Source organism: Coenobita brevimanus, chromosome 16, assembly GCF_032717465.1.
Source record: "Coenobita brevimanus isolate Jiangsu-jjx chromosome 16, ASM3271746v2, whole genome shotgun sequence".
NCBI classification, from domain to species: Eukaryota; Metazoa; Arthropoda; class Malacostraca; order Decapoda; family Coenobitidae; genus Coenobita; species Coenobita brevimanus.
The window spans coordinates 25945649-25969995 of NC_136969.1; the positions used below are offsets into that span (position 1 = coordinate 25945649).

At 41.8% G+C, this 24347-nt stretch overlaps 1 protein-coding gene across 1 annotated transcript in view; it reads right to left on the bottom strand.

Annotated features, from left to right (window-relative positions):
- LOC145391016 (glycine receptor subunit alpha-2-like) overlaps positions 1–22485 on the bottom strand; it is a 58514-nt gene extending 36029 nt beyond the window's left edge. The window contains exons 1-3 of the mRNA XM_080265749.1: positions 22378–22485; positions 1606–1681; positions 184–405 (exon numbers count right to left, since the gene is read on the bottom strand). Of these exons, the coding sequence (XP_080121875.1) occupies positions 184–405; positions 1606–1681; positions 22378–22485 (406 nt within the window). The remainder of the gene's footprint in view (positions 1–183; positions 406–1605; positions 1682–22377) is intronic.
- Positions 22486–24347: the final 1862 nt, after the last annotated feature.

The window sequence follows — 24347 nt, forward strand, 5'->3', positions numbered from 1 at the left end:
GATCGCCTTTACATAGCCTCGTGTAGATAGGCTTTGATCCTAAGCTTTCTTTCTTCCTCAAAGCATTGAATGAAATACTCCACTCCTTGACAGATTAACTCTGGATAAGTCCAAGTACTGTACCTAAAAGTGGAATTCAAACAAGTCACACACACACACATAAAGATTGAGGGCTTGCTGTACACAAGAAAAGGTAGTCAGTGCTCGGCGCATGCACGAACTTGTCTCTGGGACGGTAACGATGCTGTATGCCGGTATCTTGGGCTGGCGGGGTGGAGGAACCAATGAAGTCGAGGAGGACAGGACCACGGACCACCATGGCACCATCGGACCAAGACAGTGTGCCGCGAGCAGTCGCAGGGGGAGGATGCTTCCCTCGCCGCTCCCTTGTGTTGTTGGCCCGCCCTTGGTAAAAAACGAAAAATTAAGATATGAAAATGGAAAAGTGACCGAGGACGCGTAAAAATAATAGAAAGACGCTGTGATCCCGCAAAATAATAGTTTGGTTTACATAGACGGAAATGAAAAGTGGCGTAACATTTAGTTTTCATTAACCATGTGATAACAGATGAGATCGAAAAATACTGACACCTCTTTTTTTTTTTTTCTTTATGCTTTTGTCCAGCTGAGAAAATAAGTGTTGTTACCCGGACTTGCCCGTGCATTACGAGGGGAGGATTGCTTACTGTCTTTAGTCTGACGATGATATTTCAATTCTTTCCGTACGACGACGTCTTATTCCGTTTTACTTTTGCCATCTCCATATGATTTCATTCAGGTTAGTGAACGCTGCGGCCTGCATTCGCTTCGGTTAAGGAAGCTCCCTAACACCTCTTCCTAAACGATTCATTTTTGCCCATTATACCTTACTAGCGTCTTTAGTGTTGCTTAAAATCATTTTAATATCACAATACTTGTCATAGCTAAGTTACAAGTTGACATTAACCAACCGGATCCAAAAATAAGTAACTAAGGAAGAGGTGATTGGGTACAAGGGAGAAAGACAATACGGTGTAATAAGCTGGAAAAGTCGCTTACCGGTAGGAAGAGGTGTTAGGGAGCTTCTTTAACCATCTACAATACAATCCTAGATTCAGTTGAAAGAAATAGTCTGACGCTAACTGGAATAAAAGTTTAAAATTCCTCACGTCTTGAAAACCATAATAGTGACTTTAATTTATAGAGAACGGAAAATCGCCTCTAAGATGAATGAAAAAGGATGAAATTAACTGGAATAAGGATATTTAGCTTTCGTGTCTCAAAACATTCACAGTGAAAGTCTTGGGGAATGAACTTTATAATTCAGTGATTCTCTGTTACGGTTTTAAAAAAAAGTAGAATATACTGATGTTTGATACTATCCAGACATAGATTTACGAAGATGTGTTGCAGTCACGATTTCCTAGACAACGAAAAGAGTGAAGGAATGTGGAGAGGCAGGAAAGAAAAGAGACAGTGAAATGTAAATGGACAAAAAGAGAAAGAAGGATGGTGACATGTACAGGGACAAGAAAAGGAACTAGAAAAAAATGAAAGCAGTGAAATATACAGGACTGAAATATTGAGAGGCATTATGAAGGAAATGAACAGTGAAATATTGCAAACCCAGGCTCAGCCAGAACCTGAACCCAGTGGACTGCAGGCCAGACCTACCGTCCTTCTGCAGTCCATCATCATCTTCCTGTTAAGGGATTGGAAGGGGACTGAGAGACGTTTGTATAACCGAGCAGCTCAAGCCCCCTGTTACACTGGCAAGACACGGAAAGGATGATGAGCCGTGAACAGGGATCAGAAGGAAGGATGGGTGAGGACAGTAGATGGGATAGGGCAGAGTAAGAAGGTTGAGGATGGAAGGATAGAGACAGAGTGAGGAGGCTGTCGAAGGAAGAAGGGAACAGATGTGAATGGAAGAAAGGGAGTCGCAGAGGCTAGTTTGGGGACTGTGTAGGGGTTTGAAAGCAGATTATGGATAGAAGGAAGTCTGGGATAGATGAAGCAGAGTAGCAGGAGACGTTGATGCAAGAAAATGGATCAGTTGATGGAGAAAGGTAGTCAGCAGAGTAGTTGACACCTTGACCGAAGGAGTTGGTAGGGGAGGTATGTAGAGGTTCGATGCTAGGGCCTGGATAAGAGGAATGCAGGGATAAAAGGAGCTGGGAAGCAAGGTACGTGGACACGAGAAAAGGGAATAGTTGATAGAAAAGGACGGGTGGTGGAAGAGTTTGTAATCCAATATATATGAAGGATTGGCTGAGGTCTGGAGGGGTTCGATGGTTGAGTATGGAGCGGAGAAAAGCAGGGATATTTGAACTAAGGATGTAAAAACTGTGGACGCAAGTAGTGAGACTGCTGATAGAAAACAAAGGTTAGTAGAAATGGGTAGTTGACAGGGTTGAAGGGGTTGGTGTGTGTGTGTTTGTGTGTGTGTGTGTGTGATTCCATTGTAGGGAATGGCTGGCGTGAGAGGATTAGTGAGGTAATCAGAACTTTGGGGGAGGGGAGAGAGGGGAGGGAAAAGAGTAGAGGAAGGGAGGGATTAGAGAAGGAAGGAGGGTGAAGGAAAAGAATTTGGGAAAGGAAATAATGGAGGAAGGGGGGGATTAGGGATGGAGGGGAATGGGAGAAAAGGAATGGTAAAAGGGGGGATTAAGGAAGGGATGGAGGGGAAGGAAAGAAACTGGGAAGGGAAGGAATGGAGGAGACGGAAGAAAAGGGGAAAAGAGTGAAGAGAATAAAAAGATGGGAAAGAAACGAATGGGAAAGGAGAAAGAAGGAACGAAGAGAAAGGAAGGAAATAAGAAAAAGATCCCATGAAGGGAAGGGAAAAGGGGGGAAAGGGGAAATGAAGGAAGGGAAGGGGGGAGAAAATGAATGGGTAAAGAGAAGGCGGGGACTGGAAGACAAAGGAGAAGGGAAGAAAGGGATCTAGAGAAGAAAAAGGGGAGAAATGGACGATAGGAAGAAGAGAGAGATGGGAAGGGGTCGAGGGGAGGGTAGTTGAATGTGGTACCGTATTGCTCGCTTCGCCTTGAGTACTAGGGTGATGAGGTCGGTACATCAACACAGAATTGGGTATTAGTGTTCGTGGAGGCTACCATCAGACAAGGGTGAATAGCAAGGATAATCCATTTCTTTGTGTAGCAATTTTGACTATACGTTTGTGTAAAAGTTCGTGGAATATGTCTTCTTGAAAAAAAAAAATTTGGACCGATATTTCTGAAGACCTATTAGAGTGAGGTAGAGAAAGGTATATATAGATCTGAAGCCGGACCACTTTGCTGGGACCGTAACGTCTGTGTGGTCAGTGTATCTATGTGACTCTTAAAAAACATCATTGTCAATTTCGTCTGAGACATTTAAGCTTAAATTAGAGGTAAAAGAAAAATGAATACAACGACAAAGAAATTCACCGTTAATTTAGAAATATATAATTAACACTGCTGAAAAAATAAAGAGTGATGTCTAATGGAAAGAAATGTGGTAAAAATGGACAAGCACACCTGCAGCCAATAGTATTTTTTACGACTGGAAATCATGCCAAAACGAAGTGAAGTTTACTGAATGTGGTGGATGCACAGAACTCATGTAGATGTCAGGGAGTTGGGTGTGCATACCAACACAGCCTGCAATGAAGGTAAGTCAAGAAGAATATAGTGTTTTATAATCTCCCAATATCTCTCCGGTAACTAGTTATAAGTTATATTTGGGAGGCCGATTTTTTAAACTGTCGTAAGAGGTTTCTTTCTCTCTTCCTTAATCCCTTCGATCCGATGATATATTTTAAGGTAATTTATTCCACTTGCATCCGGAAGATTTTATGAAACTGAAAAGAGTCACTTGCTAAAGAAAGGGGCATTGAAGGCTACATCTAACCCTTCCATTTCGTAAGTCCTCTCCTGATGTGTGTAAAATTGTTTGCAGGTAGAAAAATATAATTTAAAAAATATAATCCTATTTCAGTGGCTCAGCCATTACTTTGCATAAACCCTTGGATTATAATTGCATCTGCCCATCATTTTTTCATACCTAATCACATTTTTCTTTGTATCTGGGCACATTTTTTCTTCCTCAAGAGGTTTCAATGTATTTCTTCTTTACTGATTTATTTCTTACTTAATTTGTATTTGACACTTTAATCTTTTCCATTTTTTATATGTCAGCTGTACTTTGATTATCAATCATATTTTTCTTACACGTGATAGATTTATTCCTTTTGGCTTCAGGAGGACCCATAGTACAGTAATGGTTGTGTGTGTGTGTGTGTGTGTGTGTGTGTGTGTGTTTCAAGCTTATAATATATTTGCATAGTTTCACGATGTTATGCAAAATTCTATAAAGTGCTGGGCTCCCTCCCCCCATTCTCTCTCTCTCTAATACGCATGTTGTAACTCATTCCCACTTTCACACTCCCATCACTCATACAGTCCCCCTCCTATTAATCTTACTCAAAGTCATTCTCTCTCTCTCTCCCTCTCTCTCTCTCTCTCTCTCTCGTATGTGTATGGAATTTGGCACAATCACCTAATGCACTCTACTCTGCTCGCAAAGGAATATTAACCAGACAGGAATGCTGCCATCTCTACTAATTGCATATCAGTGCTAAATGTGATATCCTAATATGATTAATAATATGGCTAATGATGTTACGTTGAGCGTCATCAATACACGTACCTTTGATGCTAATTTTTATGCTGCGGCTAATTATATGATTGATATTTGTAGTTATTATTATTGGTGGCCATGGTGGATGTGGTGGTGGTAGCAGTAGTAGTTGTAGTAAAAGTAGTAATATTCTCTCTCTCTCTCTCTCTCTCTCTCTCTCTCTCTCTCTCTCTCTCTCTCTGTGGGTGGGTGGGGGTGGGGGTGTAGGTATGTGAATGCAGGTACGTGTGAGTGTACGTGAGTGTAGGTGTGTAAGTGCTGTGTGCGGGAGTAATGCTGTGTGTGGGTGTGCAGTGCTGTGCCCTCTTCCCAGATTAAAGCAACTTAATGCAAATGTAATTATGTAGAATCCTCTTTTTCCACTGTGTTGTCCCCATATCTTGCACTAAGCACATTACTCGCCAGGTACACCAGATATTTATACTCTAATTAACCTTACGTGTGTGTGTGTGTGTGTGTGTGTGTGTGTGTGTGTGTGTGTGTTATAACTGCACAACACTTAAAGCAACACTGAAGCAGATTATTTACTAACATTTGGTATCTTTTTAACTGCCTAGCACTGTTTGTATTTATTTTTTTTAACTATCAATGAGCTGTATGATATTAGTCCATTCCCAAGTACCGCCTATTAAGTAGATTAATTCAAACATTAAAATAATAACAAACAGATAGATACACAGTTTTAGATAGATATACAGATAGATAGGTAGAGGTAGATAGATATTTTTAAGGATGTTAGAGATAAGATAGATATTTTCGAAGGATATTAGATAGATAGGTAGGTAGGTAAATAGATAGATAGATACAGACAGTTTTCGCGGGATATAGAATAAACCCAAATAGCCTACTGAAGAAGTGCACAACAGTACTGAACATATGCATGACACAAAGGTAAGAGAGAGAGAGAGAGAGAGAGAGAGAGAGAGTGTGTGTGTGTGTGTGTGTGTGTGTGTGTGTGTGTGTGTTTGCGAAGGGGGTCGAGTCCAGATCCATCATAATCTGGGCAAACTTTCAGGCATGGACACAGGCACACGCAACTGAAATGCACACGCGCACACACACACACACACACACACACACACACACACACACACACTGCCATCACTCTGTTCACACACAGTCAACCCTCACTCTGCTCGCACTCATTCTGCCGTCATTCTGCTCACACTCACTCTCCCCTCATCCTGCTCACACTCACTCTGTCCTCACTCTTCCCTCATTCTCCTCACAATCACACTCTGGTCCTAATCCTCCTGTCACTCTAATATTGTTTTTAACACCTGGCGATACACTGTCTCTGAATTAAAGATCAACACGATAGAGATAATCCCGTGTTGTCAGCGAATACAGGATTATCCTTTTCTGAAACTTCTCACATCTGGCCCTCCTACCCCTCACCCCCCCCGCCACACCACGGCCCACTACAGACCCTATATTAAACAGAGATGGGCTAACTTTTCCAACTGTGGTGCTTCTCTAACCCCCAGAACAATAGTACAATGGCAGTAGCAGTAATTGCAACCCCAGGCTCATGTTAACGTGAACCTGGTGGACTGCCTTTCTCCCACAGTCCACCATCCTCCTTTTCGGGGACAGGGAGGGGATAGAGGATCGGTGCTGCCACGTGAAACGTCCCTCTTCAGCATCACTGTAGTACAATAAGCAATGTATACCGGTACATTCTTGGTATTTTGTTTGGTAGCTGGAACACAGACAATAAGAGTAACTTTCATGTTCGTGAAATCAGCCGTGCGAATCACTAGAACCTGAGTGTACCCGAACATACTGTAGTGCATCTATTGATTTCTTTTACCAAAATATATTTTATTTACAAAAGTCCCTCTAGGTAAGGGTGCCCACCATCCAGTCGCTCGATGTAGTGCTGCCATCAAGGGACACTTCACTGGGTGACAAGCTGAATGGTTTAGTGTAACTTAGAAAGCTATTTATCACCCTGGGCGGTAACCATATAACCAAATGACGCCTGATGATCTAGTGGGTTCAGCCGCTTCAGTTGAATGGGGTCCAGAAGGGCTTACATCCGAGGAGAGGTTAGAGTTTGGTACTCACAAAATGCCACTAAGCGCCAGTGAAGCTGGCCACGCCCGCCTTAAATGTCGGGGTTGAGTAGCCCCGGACCCCTACTCCCCGGATGAACCATTAAAAGAGAGGTTGATGAATGGATGGATGGATGTGTCTCTAGAGTACAGAACCAATAGTTATGCTGTCATATCTGTATTCATTAATCAGGTAGTCTCTAGGGCCCACACCACGCCTCGGCACACCACACCACACCACGCCACACCACACCACACCACGCCACGCCACGGCACACCATAGCACATCTCACAACACCACACCATAGCACACCTCACAGCACCATATCACAGCACACCACGCTTTGCAACACCACACCACATCCCATTACGCCACGCCATACTACACTAGATTACACTACACAGCACCATCCACACCATACTAAACCACACCACACTGTATCATCCCACAGTAGCTCACACCACAACATACCATCCCATAGTTCTTCACACCACTTCACACCACACAAGCACAACATCGCACCACGCCACACCACAGCACACAACACAACTTTATACCACACCACTTCACACCACACCACACAGCAACCAAACACACAACCATAGCCCAGCGAGAGAGGGTCAACATCGCCCACTTGCCCTGTGTTGGGATAGCAGCCATGTTGGTATTGGAAATATTCTAAACTATTGGGTATGTCTGTTTGGTCGATGGTCAGCACAATCAGCATCCACCAGCCTCGCCTCCCCTCTGGTTATGACTTTGTGTGTGTGTGTGTGTGTGTGTGTGTGTGTATTTTTGTGTTTATATTACGGTCTCTACGTTAACAATAAGTTGTCTGTGATGTCTACCATCCTACCTGCCTACCACCGTGACTGTGCCAGCACAAAATGCAGATTATATCACTACCATTTTCAAAACGTACCTATATACACATAATACTTGACGCATCGGTTATTATTTCATCTCTGAAATTACATAGCCTATACGAGGTAAATTTCTCCACAGAACCGTAGGCTAAAACTAGCAATAAAAAGTGCCGAAGCGAGGGCCAGTAATTGCCAGTAAAAATGCAGATTATCCAGCAGTTGTCGCCAAGCCGTGAGCAAGTTCAATTTGCCGGGCCGTTTGGTGCAACCCGTGAGCGAATCTGCCGCAGGAGTCATTAAAATTCACTTGCCAGGAGGGAAAAACAAACCCATTACAAACATAAATGAGCGTGAAAAAGAAAGAAAGAAAGAAAGAAAAAGAAAATCGAGGGATAGAAGTTAAGTAAGCAAAAGAATCGACTGAAGATTAAATGGATGAAGGAAGCATGTAAGGAGATGAGTTTGAAAAAGTAAGGGATGAAAGTTAATAAAGCTGAGGACCCGACAAAAGATGAAAATAAATGAATGAAGGATATAAGGAGATGAATATGAAGAAGCGGGGGATGAAAGTTAAGAATGCTACGGAATCGACAAGCACGAAAGTAAATGAATGAAAAGTATACGGAGATGAGCAAGGACAAGGGCTGCAACACTGCACCCATTTTACAACTTCGTACCCTGTAGCACAGATGTTGCAAATCATACGTGAAAAAAATATATATACCGTATTAAGGCGATTTTGTTTGTGAGTTGGACCCAGAATTTCGAGGGGCAGATGGAGTGTAAATTATTTCATATGACGTCTTGTGTTTGATAGTTATATTTTGCTTCTTTTCTTTCGTTGTTTCTGGATCCGACCTCGCTCTATCGTAAGGAAATATCTAACCTTCAGCTCAAAAAAAGGCTCTTGTAAGCTGAATAAAATCGTCTGGAGACCACGAATAAAAATGATATCGTAGTTGGTGGGATTAAAATTCTTACCACAGCCAGACGATCAGATTCAGTTTAAGAAAGGTCTCTCGGACTAAGTGGGTTTAGAGACAGTTTCCTTCAGCCCTTTACTTTTTTTTTTTTTTTTTTTCAACCACTATGCTGTTTTCTTTACCACCTCCGAAAAAGAAAATGTAAGTGTTGACGGCCGGAAAAGGGGCACTGGGAGCGACGGGCAGGCTGGGAAAGTTGGCAATATACGGCCGAAAAGTTTTCCTTCGAGATATCTCTATGGTGATTGGGTGGTGGGAATCAGGTAATCCCATCAGGACCTTAGTACCTAGGTGGTGGCACGCGATGACGTGGTTTTTTCTCTTTATTCTTGCTATCTCCAGGCGATTTTATTTAGCGGGCAAAGAAGCCCTTATTAGCGAAAAGGTTAATGAAGGCTCTATCAAACTCCAGTAAATAAAAAAAAAGTTCCTCCTGAAGTTTTCCCTCTGCTATGTGTCATCGCCAGGAATTAACTATGAATACCCGGTACCTAAGCTTTACCATCGCAGTGGAAGAGTTATAAAGAGCATTTTTATTAACCATCTAACAGCGTATGATTTCTCTCAGAACAAAATCGTTGGACTAGGGAAAACAATACTTATCTAGTGAAAGCTTGAGTTAAATGGATCATGCATAGAATAACACTAATGGGCTGGATACAATTGCCTCATTCTCTCGCTCAATCTCTGCAAGGCCAATATCCAGGGGGGTCCATACATTGCTCCCTCTTGCCTCTTAGCTTGCGAATTTGGATGTTTTGTGATCACGGCTCAGTGTTACCTTGCTCCATTTTTTTTCTTTTTTTTACTTTCCATAAGCTTTTTCATGTATCATAGGGTCTGTTTTTGACGTTCATTTATTGCATTATTAATTGTTAGCTTCATGAGTCGGCCATGATCTGCTGGAGAGGGGCTCCTTCACGCGGTTGCACCGATATAACCGGTCAGCACTTCTGCCTGGTTATATAAAGGTCCTTCAACTCCCTATCTCCCCGAAAGAATGATGGTTGACTGAAGGAAAAGGGCAACTTCATCCTGCAGTCCACTGGGTTCACTTCTAATTGAGCCTGGGGCCCCAACAAAAACAAGAACAACAGCAGCAGCAGCAATAATAATAATAATAATAATAATAATAATAATAATGCTAATAATAATAATAATACCGGTAACCACCAACACCACACCACCAGCACCGCCAAAACAACAACAACAAGAAACAGCCAAAATGTATGCCCTCCTCTTACCAGCCAAATGAACCGTCGCAGCAACACACAAGACGTCAAGGGGGCGCAATATACGAACAGTCCTGTATTATCCCCGTCGTCATTTCCCTTAACAAATAGATCCTGCCTGGAATTACACTCTGCTGCAGGCGACAATGGCTGCATTCCGACCCGAGGCGCGCTGTTACATTTGTTATAATAATTTAGACAGGGAATTAATCTCCTCCTCAGGGAATTTGTAGCCATCCTCACTTCAGCAACACCGGGCTGGCTGTGTGGGTGTAGGGTAGGCTGGTTAAGTGAGGCTAGGTTTGTCTGAGTTATGTTGGATTTGGTTAGGTTTTAGTTTCGTCTAGGTCAGGATAGGTTGGTCTAGATTAGGCAAGGTTTAGGCTGGGGTAGGCTGGGTTGGATTATGTTGGGCTGGGTTAGTTTCAATTGGATTAAGTTACGTTAGGTTAGATTAGGCTGGGTTGGGTTAGTCTTGGCTAGGATACTGTATGTTAAGTTAGGCTAGGTTAGATGTGGTTGGGTTAGTTTATGGTAGGTTAGGTCAGGTTGGGTCCTGGTGAAATTTGCGCAACAAAGGAGTAGCCTAATGGAGTATGTTCCCAACCATTTGTTTACTAGATAGTGAAGGCGACAAGTCAAAGTAATCTCCAGATTCTGAGACAAGTTATGTAAAATCTCGGCCAAGAAGAATAATGAAATGTCATGTTTGGAATAATCGTGATAATGCTGCTGAACCAGACTCCCTCCCCATTGAACGATGCATTGGCTAGAAGTGCAACAAATATACTACGTACAGTCTGCATACAGATAATCACCACATAAATACTCGTACACTGTGCCAGCATCCCTCCCCCCCCACACACATATAGTGCCTACACTTCCCACGTCAGCACAGACTTCCTGCGCCTGCACACCATATCAACATACTCTCAACCAGCACCACACCAACACACATACATGAACACACCCACTACATCAACACACACACACACACCACTCCAACACTCCCCACGTCAACACATAATTTCTCGTAGCCTTGTGTTTGCCTACCCAGCTACCGTATCATCAGCATAATCACCATCACCATCTTCATCATCATCAGTATTCTCATCATCATCACCCCAGACTCCCGTGTTTCGCATACTGGATTAAGGCGCAGCTGCTTCACTATGACTGTTACTATAGTCTTTTCATCTGACGGAACTGGACCACTCCCACAACGTGAATACTAAGTCATGGTTGCATAAAATTGAATCAGCCATAAGTATGAGCTCTGAATGGGTCTTCTTGGGTACTAATCAAATCAACCCTCCAGTCTGACTACCTGTCGTCATCAGCTAATCTGGACACTATCTGGCATATATATAAAAAAATATGTACCGTAAATAAGTATCGACCCACCAAGAGCAACACACGATAAGTAGGGGAAAATTACCTGACATTAAGTAGCGTTAAAACATACACACAGAAGCCCCGTCATAACATAAGATTATTACCCTCCGACAGTGACACTCGAGACGGGTATTATTGGACGTGAACGATGCCGATGATACAGGCGAAGTGAATTGTAGTACAGCTCTTTGAAAGCCAAGATATAGATGTCTGAGGTTAACTGGAGTATATATTGTTCTAAATTCTCAGTGCGTCATCATCATCATCATTATTATCATTATTCCATTCTTATAAACAGGGCGTGAACTGTCCAGAAACGGGCAAAAGCAATATGTGAAAGTGTGTGAACGTAGCAGTGATGATAACGATGTGTGTGTGTGTGTGTGTGTGAGAGAGAGAGAGAGAGAGAGAGAGAGAGAGAGAGGGAGAGAGAGAGAGAGAGAACAAACACAACAGGATGGTAACAGAATGGTATGTGTGTGTGTGTGAGGGTGATAGTAGTGTATGTATATGAACGTGCCTCGTGTGTGTGTGTGTGTGTGTGTGTGTGTGTGTGTGTGTGTGTGTGTGTTTGAAGAGCTGGCAGGGTGAGCGTCGGCGTGCAGAAAGCAGCTGAGATAAAAGCTTTGCATATAGAGTGTCGGCAAAAATGTCTTTCGGGAACTATTTCCAGTGCAAACTGAAACTACCACCAGACTTTCCTGTCGACACAAAGTTACCTGACAGTGTTTCATCGCGTGCATTATTACTGATGTTATAATGGACGCTTCTGGCACCGAATTATTCACTCTGTCTTCATATATGCAAGGACAAATTTACCTGTCAGTGTTTCAGCTTGGGCCTACTCTACAGTCATTTATGTTTGTATAGATGTCAGCACAAGATTTATCTGCCAGTGTTCCAACTTCTGCCTCATCTTTGTATGTATGTTTGGAAATATCTGTGTCAGCGCAAAGTTACCTGTCACTGTTTCAACTCAGGCCTTATCATTGACATCATAGTGGACTCTTCTGACAGGAAACGCTCTGCTCTGTATTTCCCTTAGACGGGAGTTGCGCAGTATGGAGCACTCGAGATTGGCAGATTTCGTCCTTTCTTATGGCATTGTGTTCTGTTATTCCTGCGACTATATATATACCATCATAAAAACGTGTCATCAAACCATTAATTTCTGTAGACATCATTTACGTATTTTATTCTAGCTGGTACCAGACGACTTTCATTCTACATTAAAGAAAAACCCTAGAAATGATTGCATGAATGAAGTTTCTGTCTAATCCCTTCATTCCGAAAAGTCTCGCTTGGGCTAAATAAAAATACTTGAAGATAGAAAAAAAAAATGTCGAAGGAATTAAGCCAGGACCTTCTAAGTCTGGACCAACAGAGCTATGAATTTCCCCCTTTCTAATATCCTCATGCCATGTTCTTCCTGAAATAAGACACTAAACTATGAAGCAGCCATCAAGTTAACAAAGCTGACTGTTGCAGACGTGGAACACTGGCCTTTCAATCATGTATGTATGTATTTATGTATGTATGAATATTCACTTTCCTTCAGCGGGGCGACTGCTTCACACTGCACAGCTAGGAGTCAGTTGTACCTGGGACTTTGAAGGCAGTGAGAAATATCCCTAGATGATGCATAGGAAAATAGGTTGGTCGATACTTACACACACACACACACACACACACACACACACACACACACTAAAAGCACTCCCATGCTAACACTTCCTACATCAACCCACTTCCTGTCCCAGCACTCAACACATCAGACATCATAATACTCACCACATCAACATTCACCACATCATCACAGCAGCGTACCACACCTCAACATCACACACCACTATGCCTTGTGTTTATCTGCCCCGCTATCACCACCATAACACTTCCCGTCTCATACTCTCGTGTTTCGCATATTGGATCCAGGCAACAGTGGCAGCAGTCTTGGGATGAGGGAACTACGCCTTCCTCACTACCACTCATGCTAGTGTCTGTCTGATGCGTGAGACTAAAACCAAGCATTTCACCCTGTTAGGCTACAAAATTTAAAGATAACTGACTTTAAATTACCTAAAGATTTTTAAGTATTCTTTTTTTGCGTGTAATAAAGATGGGCTCATATCCTTTAGAAAATATTGGTCTCTTCAGTTGAATTAATGTCAGGTGATAGCCAGAGTAATATTTCTGTGTAAGTCCTTATGTTCAAAGGGGGTAGTTTTATTTATCACAAAATTCCTGATTGGACACAAAATTCCCTCCTCTTAAGCACCGTACACTCTTCTGAGAGAGTTTTTCTCACACATATCTAGTCATTAAACCTCATTCACCCTAATAACAACGCGATAATACGTAGACTAAATCCACTAAAAATCGTCGTTAAACATTTATTTATTTATTTTTGGTTTACTTGAAAAATGGAGGGGTTCCAAACCAACAGAACGACAAATGATAGTGTTATGGGGCTCAGAGTTATGTTAAATTATGCAGGCAGGAACCTGACCATAACAAAAGAGTATTATCATCTGCCACCGAGACTATAAGCCACGGCCATCACAGGACATGAACGACCTGTGATGCGAGTGATAAGGCGAAGCGGGTGGAGGGGCGGCTCCTTAACTACCAATATATATAAAACCATGTAGAATACAGGTTAGACATAATTTTCACTGGGAAGAACGCGCAGTCTGGTCTTGAGTTTTTATCACATATACGTAAATACCTGCATACGTTCACACTTAGTAGACAGATAAACAGAAGGATGATGGATGCATACAGATATCGATGGCAGAACACAATACTTGTACTACGGTTCTGCATTCTTTCTAAGTTCTGTTCATGACATTGCAGAGTTCCTGTGTAAAAAACTTGATACAGCTCAGCAGTCAGGATGGAAAGGATAACAATTTAGACCAGGTTTAAGTGGACGAAATATACTCGCTTATTATTGTAAAAAAAAAAAAAAATAAGAAATAAAAAAAAAATCGACCTACTTTGAGTGACAAGAAGATTTTTAAGCCATGGCAGCAGAGAAGCAGTCGCCTCAGCCCACCTCCTCACTCACGCCCACATTGCGGTAGGCTACGCGAATCACGTCTCAGGTCGGGTTCATTAATTTCAGACATTTCTTGCGGTTTGACGGATAATACTTCAGTCTTAATTTTCGCCAGATGGGACAAATACTGCCAGTTCCTACTTCTTTATATTTTAACTAGATAATACTAGGGCAGAATCACCTCAAACCCTACTAAAAATAGCGAATAACCTGGACCGGAATAATTAACCTATAAACCCCATTTAAACAGCATAATTATATCCTTCTTTGCATAAAATTAGCCTCCAGTGATAAAGCTCAAGATAACTTATGCCAACTAATAACGAAAGTAAGGCACAAATACTCCCACGAATAATTACCCAGAAGCCTGCTATATACGGGAGTGTGATTATCCCCGATCCACACATAAAATTTCGGCTCCAATAACTTGTGGAATCTTATGGTAATGCCTGGCGGCCGGTCGTGAGGAGATATGAGGCCCATATATTACCGTAGTGACACCATCTGGCCAGCCAAGTCAAATTTATGTCACGTGACCTTGAAATCTATATATTTTTAGGAGGCTTTAGGGACTTGGACTCTTTTAGGGGTCTGCAATTCACCCTCAGCTAAATATAATCGTTTGAAGTCTTCTGTTATCTTGTTTTTATTTTTTCTTGAAGGGACAATCTTGTGGCATTCTAACCTTGGTTCCTTCTTCCCGGCATAAAAAAAACTAAGACTTGTTCCCATCACCTATGAGTTAATGGTAACATTATTAACCCATTCAGTCTTCTATGACTCACTATCAACTGAATAAAATTGTCTGTCTTGCTAGAATAATGTACTAGAGTTGTCCCGACCACGAGAGGGTAAATCGTCGCTAATTTTCCAGTAGACTCACCGAAAAAAAAATATATATAAACAGTACAATTATATTCTTCTTTACATAAAATTAGCCTCCAATGAGAGAGAGAGAGAGAGAGAGAGAGAGATTAAGTGTTAATAAATGAATGCAAAATTACCATGCTGAAAGACTGGGCTAAGAGACTAAGTTAGGTTAATGAAGTAAGTTATGACGAAAAAATATGAGGGAGATGAAGTTATGGGAGAAGTTACGAGAAGGTGCGAGGAGTTGAAATTATGATGAGAGGGAGAGAAGGAGGAAAGAAAAAAGAATTAAAGTTAGGAAGGAACCATATGGAGGACGAGAGAGAGAGAGAGAGGGAGACGAAAGGAGGGAAAGTTATCGAGAAAAGAAAGATCAAGATAAGTGTGAGATAAGGAAAAAGGCAGAACACTAAATATTGAAATATGTATCTGCAGTCACAGTCCAAACCAGAGAGAAATAGAGATAGAGAGAGAGAGAGAGAGAGAGAGAGAGTGTAGCATCGCTCAAGAAACAATTGCCACGACTCACAACTTTCCTAATAACAGATGAGTTTCCCAAAACCCCCTCTGAGCCACAACTGTCATCCTCTCTCTCTCTCTCTCTCTCTCTCTCTGAATAAAGACAGATAAATAGATAGATAGAATGGGAGAGAGAGAGAGAGAGACTTAAAGCTCTTCGCCTTTCAATAACCAACCTGTTATACTGATAATTTCTCATTTTCTTTCAGTCACTTCCTTGTCTGTCTGATTCTCTCTCTCTCTCTCTCTCTCTCTCTCTCTCTCTCTCTCTCTCTCTCTCTCTCTCTCTCTCTCTCTCTCTCTCTCTCTCTCTCTCTCATTAAGAATTTAACAGATTCTTGGACCTTCAAGTTGAACACGAGTTTGGGGTGGAAGATGAAAGTGGAGAGAACAGAGAGAGAGAAAAGGAAGGAAAGATGGAAGGGAGTGAGGTAGGACGCAGGTGGAGGAAAGGAGGGACAACACCAGGAGGGAAGGGAGAGAAACGTGATGGAGAGGGGATGAGGAAGAAAGAGGAGAGGCAAGCAAGAGGAGAGAAGAAGGGAGGTTAAGAAGAAAAGGGAGGGAAAACGATAGGAATGGAGTGGAGGCAGTATGGAGGGAGGGAAATATAAAAGAAGAGAAAGGAAGACAGGAAGGAAAGAAACAAGGAAGGGAAATGGAGGAAGAAAGGGAAGGAAGTATGAAGGAAGGAAGACAGAAGAGGACAAATAACATGCAAGAGGACAGTGATGTGTAGTGTTTGGAATAAACCACTATGATACAGGTGTTGCGGAATGTCCCAAAGCTGCTTAGAACGCGAGCCAACTTCACTCACACACACACACACACACACACACACACACACACACACACACACACACACACACACACACACACACACATCACCTCGGTATAGTGATCAGGAGACATATTAAATCAATGGGCCTCTTCCCTTCCTCTCTTCTCATACCCTTCCTTCCTTCTCTCATTCTCTCTCTGACATATGGCACAGGGGTTTCCGATGTGGGTGAATCAAAAATTCTCTCTCTCTCTCTCTCTCTCTCTCTCTCTCTCTCTCTCTCTCTCTCTCTCTCTCTCTCTCTCTAATCGTATTCTGCTAGCATTAAGGCTTGATCACCTCGTGGGAATCGGAAAGCCTATTTGCTCTAAGCATCAATGTAACTCTCTCTCTCTCTCTCTCTCTCTCTCTCACCACATTACCGTATCTCACAGCACACGCTACTTAACCCCCCCGTTTAGCTCACGTAAAGCCTTCCTACATACACCCTTAAGGCTATATTCAAGGCGGTATGGGGAGCTTCGTTACACCTATTCCTTTGCGATTTATTCTGCATATTACATCGTGACATTCTCTTGCGTTAACTCTCTAGCGTTTTAATACTGATGTACACAAAATCTCAGTTTTGCACACACACACACACACACACACACACACACACACACACACACACACACACACACACACACACACACACACACACACACACACACACACACACCTCATTTCCTCCCTCACCCATTCATTTCTCACTTCACTTCACCCCTATCGTTCCTTTTCCTTTCCTCATGTTCCATAGCCTTCATTCTTTTTCCACGTTTTCCTTCCTTTTTGTCTTCTATATTTCTCTCTTTTCTTTTCTCAAATTACTATCACTCTTTCTGTAGTTCATGGTATTTACTTATTTTCAGCTTAAGTTTTAAAGTAGTTTTGTCTTATTTAACTCAGTCCCATTGGTGTATGTGAAATGCATCTATTAAAAAAAATTGAAGCTGGTTTTGTCTCCTAGAAAAGCCAGGATTCCGAAAGATTGAAATTGTGAATGATTATGTGACCTGTTTCACGGGGCTTGGTCTTTAATAGTTCTCCTGGAATAAATGTAACTCCTTGATGTACAGATAGTAAAGAAAAGGTTAGCTACTCTAGAAATTTAGTAATATTTTTGACTACTTGCATTATTTTAGTTGAACAAAATTGCTTAATACTTGCAATAAAACAACTCGAAAAATGCACCAGCCATAACAAAGAAATAAAGCTTCTGGTTACGTTTATTTTGCTTTTATTTTACTCGTATTTTATTGATGGATATTGTTAGTTCCTGTAGTGAAAGATTTAATGTTCCTGCCTTCTCTCTGTTCAGTCTTTTTATATATTCTTTTCATCTCCGTTCTGTTGTCAGGTTTTCCTCACTTCATCTCTCTCTCTCTCTCTCTCTCTCTCTCTCTCTCTCTCTCTCTCTCTCTCTCTCTCTCTCTCTCTCTCTCTCTCTCTCTCTCTCTCCCCTGTCCCATTTTTCACATTTCCTTAATCCTCTCTTTTCACACCATTCTCCCTCCACCATTTTTTTTTTTTTTTCAAATTCTCTCCCTCACTGCCTCCTGTCTTTTCGTGGCCCTTTTCACATGCTTTTTTTTTTTTTTTTTTTTTTTTTTTTTTTTTTTTTGCATAAGCCTACCTGCTCATTCTTTATGGTTCATATTCCTTCAAACGTTTCTCACGTTTTCCATTTTTTTCACTGTCTTTTCCTTTCTTACATAATTTTGCATTCTCTCTCTCTCTCTCTCTCTCTCTCTCTCTCTCTCTCTCTCTCTCTCTCTCTCTCATTGCCTTTTCTGTCTATTTCTCTCACTCCTTTGCCCCTCTATCTCTTCTTTAATCCACATTTTCTCCTCTAACACTGATTATATTTTACTTTTTATCCTTCTTTTATTTTCTATAATTTTACGTAATCTCACTCATTCCCTGTTCACTTTTCCATCTCATTCCTTTCTCTGTCATGTCTCTCTTTTCCTCCTCTATCTTCTCTCTTTTTCACATTTTCTCTCCCCCATCCTTCTCTGTTCATCTGTTCCCTCTTCCACTTCTCACTTTTCTTTCCTCCTCTCTTCTCTCCTTTTCCTTTCCCATATTTCACAGTCTTTCCGTTCTCTCTTTTCACACCTTTCATGCATCTCCATTTTACACATGCTGTCCCTCGTCTCTCTCTTCACACGATTTTCTTTTTCCCATACCTTATCATTCTCTCTCTCTCTCTCTCTCTCTCTCTCTCTCTCTCTCTCTCTCTCTCTCTCTCTCAGCCCTTTATCTAGCTAAGTGTACAGCTAGTAAAAGGAAGAAAGCTTTTACGGGAATATTTCCTACCTATTTTTTTATTTCCTTTTGCACTTTTCCGGATAGGTTCACTCTCATTCACTTTCTCTCTCTCTCTCTCTCTCTCTCTCTCTCTCTCTCTCTCTCTCTCTCTCTCTCTCTCTCTCTCTCTCTCACATAGTGCCTCCAAACCCTCTCCAGTCGATGTTTTTTTCATGGTTTGGGAAAGCAATCGTCGCAAGAGAGAGAACGCGAGGAGTATTGAAAAGTATACAGAGAAATCAAGAAAAGAAGAGGAGGAGGAGGAGAGGAGGAGGAGGAGGAAGAGGAGGAGAAGGAGGAAGAGGAGGAGGAGAGGAAGAGGAGGAGAAAGATAGAGGAAAATAATAATGATGGAGATGATGACAATAAAGACGGCGAGGACGACACCAGTGAATGACTAAATATGCTAATGAGAGAGCCTTGCCAAAGAGCTTCCTGCATCCCGCGAGACCACAGCGCGAGGACGAGAAAAGACACGAGGACACGAAACTGGCGAGACAGTGTTACGAGACGGCAAGTTACGAAAGAAAAGTCCAGCCCAAGGGAGTAGGAATTAATGAGGGAGGGGAGGGAGTACAGGAGAGAGAGAGAGAGAGAGAGAGAGAGAGAGAGAGAGGACAGATATTATATTGCTTAGTAGGTCGTTCGGCCTTAATGCTAATATACACTTACACTCTAATTACAGGGGAGAGAGAGAGAGAGAGAGAGAGAGAGAGAGTGTTGGGGAAACTCATCTGTTATAAGGAAACTTGGGAGTCTCTGGAATTGTTGCCTAAGTAATGGTCTCTCTCTCTCTCTCTCTCTCTCTCTCTCTCTCATTTTACTAATGGGCCTTTCTCAATAAATTTTAGCTAGGAAGAGGCAGGAGTAGGTATTAAAATGGGCAGCTTCTTACTGGTTAAAATGTAATACGCTGAAAATAACTCTCTCTCTCTCTCTCTCTCTCTCTCTCTCTCTCTCTCTCTGAAGGTTTTACTTTCTTTTTCATTCACATTTCATTTTTTTTTTTTCATGCGTACCGATCCCCTTTTATTTTTATTATCGACAAGACCCCCTTTTATACGCTCCCCCTAATCCCCCCCCTCTCTCTCTCTCTCTCTCTCTCTCTCTCTCTCTCACCTAATGTCTCCACCTCCCCCATCTAGTCCTTCTAACGACTTTACCACCAACGCCTCTTTAATTTTCTTTATGCTCTCTCCAGACGATTTTATTCAGTTTAGGAACTGCCTCTAGCACTGGAAGGGTTTAAAATTATATCCAAAAATTGATTTCCCATCCTTCACGTCTTATATATATATTTTCATGTTTACCTCAAACTATTTCCCACCGACCTATGATTTATTTTTTCACCTTATTTTGGCCCAGATTTTAGTCCTTATGGATTTTATTTTTAGAAAAAGGCTGTACTACGTCTATGCATCCTTTCCAAAGCACTTCTTCGTGACTAGGATATTGTTTCGTTTTAATTTGTTACACTTCATGCGTCCTTTCCAAAGCACTTCCTCCTGGCTAGCATTTTGTGTTTGTAGTAATCTCGCTACAGTTTAGTATTTAAGGTGAAGAGATGTCACTTTTAGGCCAAGTTAAAGTGAAGATAGTATAGTGAACAGACTACAAACACTATCCATCAAAAATTTCACCGCCAGGACGCTTTTTCCTTTTCCCCCTTTTTTTTTTTTTTTCTACCATCATTTTTTACATATATATATATATATATATATATATATCAAAGTTGAATCCCTAGCCAAATAAAAAAATGAATAAATTGCTACTACCACAATGCTTATCATATTAATTTTTTTTTTTTACACCATACTATTCTTACCACCAGAAAATTTATTAAAAACGTAAAATATGCTTAACACAAAGTACTATTGCGATCTTTTAAAATTAAACCCAAGTTATTCCGCTAAGTTTCTGCGTAGAGCTCATTATTATTCTCCAGGCATTCTTCTCTCTCTCTCTCTCTCTCTCTCTCATAAGGATTTAACAGTTTCTTGAGCTCTAAGGTTAAATACGAGTTTGAGGTGGAAGATGAAAGCTAAGAGGAGGGAAGGAACGAAGTAAGAAGAGAGGATGGAGGGAGAGAGGAGTGGAGGCGAGGGAGGTAAGATTTGGACAGGAGGGAGGGAGGGAGGGAGGAGAGAAGTGGGAGGGAGGCAGGGAAGGAGAGGGAGAAGAAACGGGGGGGAAGAGAGGGAGGGAAGATTGGAGGAAAGAGGGAGGGAAGGAGGTAGGAGGGATGAAAGCAATGCATCCATATCTTTAGACCTTTTATGGAGGGAGATAATAGAGGGAAATGGAGGAAGGTACGAAGGAGAGGAAGCCAGTTGGAGAAGGAAGTGGCGAGAGAGAGAGAGAGAGAGGGGGGGGGGATGGAATGATAGGAAAGAAGGAACTGGAAGAAAGAAAGCGGGAACGAAGTCAAGAGAGGAGAAATTCAAGAGGAGGAGGGAGTGGAGGGAGCAGGGAAGCGGGAGGAGAGATAGAGGGGAGGGGGAGAAGACATGAAAGGCATGAGGAAGGAGGGAGAGAGGAGAAGGAGGGAAGGGAGGAGGGGGAGGAAGCAGGGAGGGAAGGACGGCAAGGGAGGACAAAGCAACAGGGAAGACATAAAAAAAAAAATAAAGCGATACTCAAAGAAATGGTGAGATGAAAATTTGGGCGAAGAAGGAAATGACGAGGAAAAATGAATAAAAAAAAATGTTAAGGAAAGATGAAGGAAAGACGAGCAATGAAACGATGAGTGGAGGAAGGGAGACGGTAAATGCGGGAGAAGAAATGGAAATTAAAGGAAAACAGGTGAGAGGGGGACTGAAAGGAAGAGAAAGCGGAGGAAAAGAGAAAGCGGAGGAAAAGATGAAAGAGGAGGTGACATCGAGGGCGAGATCAAACGAAAGGGAAGAGATTGGAAAAGGGGGAGGAAGGAGATACGGTAATGCAGAAGAGAAGAAACGGAAGGGAAGTTGGAGGGAAGCAGAGAGTATCAGACGAAAGAAAAAAAAGGAAACAAAGAGGAAAAGAGAAATGGAAGGACACTGTGGAAGGAAGGGATATAAGAGAGGACTGAGAGACATAAGAGAGACAAAGTGAGCAAAAAGAGACAAGAATGAAGTAATTACTTTTGGCCAGAGAAGGTGGACGGAGGTTAAATTTTTACCTCTGACTGCCCGCCTGACTTGTTTCTTTTGGTATCTGTCCGTTTGATTTGAAAAAGATTAGTGGATGAAGTATAATGAAACTTTGTAGGAATACTTCTTCTCAAATTATTAACCACTTCAGTCCAGTGCCATACCGGTGTATTATATTATATTCATACTACCACTTGACGATTTTATTAAACCACTGAGGAGTTTATTATAACAATTTTTACGTCCTTATTATCGAAGGACTTTCCTGTACTGTAATAAAATGAAATTCTTCATCAGGTTCAAGGATAGTATATAAAAAAATACAAGGACACAGTAGTAAATATAACTCTCAAACGACGATAAGAATCCCAACAGTTTAATTCCTCCAACAGCCATATCATTTTACTCACCTATGGAGCGAGCCGTTCGTGGTCTAAGAGTTTTATCCACACATTATATTCACTACATACCAATTCAGTGTGGCGGGAAGGAGGTGTACTTGGCACCACTTCCCCGAGGACCCCCAGCTTTGCCAATCCTCTCGCATCTCGCGCTGTGAAGCCTCGAACTGCGACCATGATGCGTGAACGAGATCTAAAGCAACCCCTGGTGAACGGAGGGAAGGGGAGAGGGGTGTCGGGAGCAGTTTTGTGTGTGTGTGTGTGTGTGTGTGTGTGTGTGCGTGTGCGTGTGCGTGCAGTGAGGAGACAGGGGTTGGCTGGCGAGCTTGGAAAATGAAGCAATATAAAAGTGGAATATTTTTATACTTATTTATTTATTTTTTTTTTTAACCCCCGTCTAGGTAACGCTAACGAGAGCTGGAATGTTCGCTCATCTGGAGAAAAGTATCTGGCTTGAGTCACACTAAATTTTCGTCTAAGCGAGGCATAAGGTGGAAAACAGACTGAGACAACACAGTGAATAAGGAAACAGACGAAGTGAAAAGTGAATGATAAGAAAAGAGGGAGAGAAAAATGTGTGAGAACTGAAATGAGAAAGACGACTGGAGGAGGACGAGCAAGAAGAGAAACGAGGAGCAGAGGGAGCAAGAGATTAAATGACAGGCAAAAAGAAGGGAGAGAGAGAGAGAGAGAGAGAGAAACTGGCGGAGTGCAAGGAAAAGAGAAAATATATTAGGAAACGAGTAAAATTTTTGTGATAACTTCGGTGCGTTCAGTCCGAGGACCTATATTTAGTACTCTTGCCTCCTTCAGACGATTTTCTTCAGCTTGGAGGGAAAATCTGATACTGAAGGGGTTAATGAAGGCTGCATCAGCCCTCCCAGTTTGGAAAGTCTCTCCTAAGCTGAATAAAATCGTCTGTAGATACCAAGAATTAACCGGAAAAAATACACCATCGTAGTAAAGCGGCTAACACCTTCACAACGATGACATTTAAGTTTTTTTTTTTTTTTATCCTACCTCAAGATGATTTTATTCAGGTTAGAAGAGCACGATACTATAATCCATCCGCACTAACTTGGCCCAGATTTTCGTCCTTTTGCAGCTTATTTTATCAAACTCAGTGGTAGAATTAGACAATACAGCGGCTCTACATCAATGCCATAGCACTTCTTCGTGACCAGCATCATTTTCTAGTTCTAACCTAGTGTTACAACTCAGCGCTGAAGATGGAGATGGCAATTTTAATTCAAGTTGAAATGAACAAGGTATAGTGAAAGGCTTAACGAAACTATATCTAATCTCTTTAGTTACAAAAATCACTCCAAAGCTTAATAAAATCATCTGGATATGGAAAGAAAAGAAAAAGACGTCAACGCACAGAAAAGAGTAATGAATGTCCTAAGAAATTATATACATACAAAAACGTGGAAGGGAAAAAAATGATCACCAACCCAGTCCATTATTTTATTGTGGAGGGAGGAAAATGAGAAACAAAGAGTGGGAACCATCATTAGGATCTCAAGCGAAATGTGGCCCATCTCCCATCACTCATCATTCAGGCCTTCATGGTCTTGGATTAAAGCAGACAGGGAGAGAGAGACAAAGGGAGTGCGTGGAAATGTGTGTGTATGTGTGTGTGTGTGGAGAGAGAGAGAGAGAGAGGGTATGTATATATGTATTCAGGTATGTATATATATTTAAATTTTTTAGCCTACAATATATGTATATACGTGTATATATATATATATATATATATATATATATATATAAAATGAGGAGTCTCGAACCTAGCCTAAACTCCATCTAATAGCACCACCTCCATTCCCTTTGCCTGCCTGAACGAACGAATCTGGTGACGATCGACGAAAGTTTATGAAATACGTCAAAATTAGTTTCATTTGTGAGGTTCCGTGGGGACAGTTTTTCTTGCTTGAGGGCGTTGTGGCGTGGAGAGAGAGAGAGAGAGAGAGAGAGAGAGAGAGAGACAGACAGACAGACAGACAGAGGCAGAGACAGAGACAGAGAGAAGACTAAAC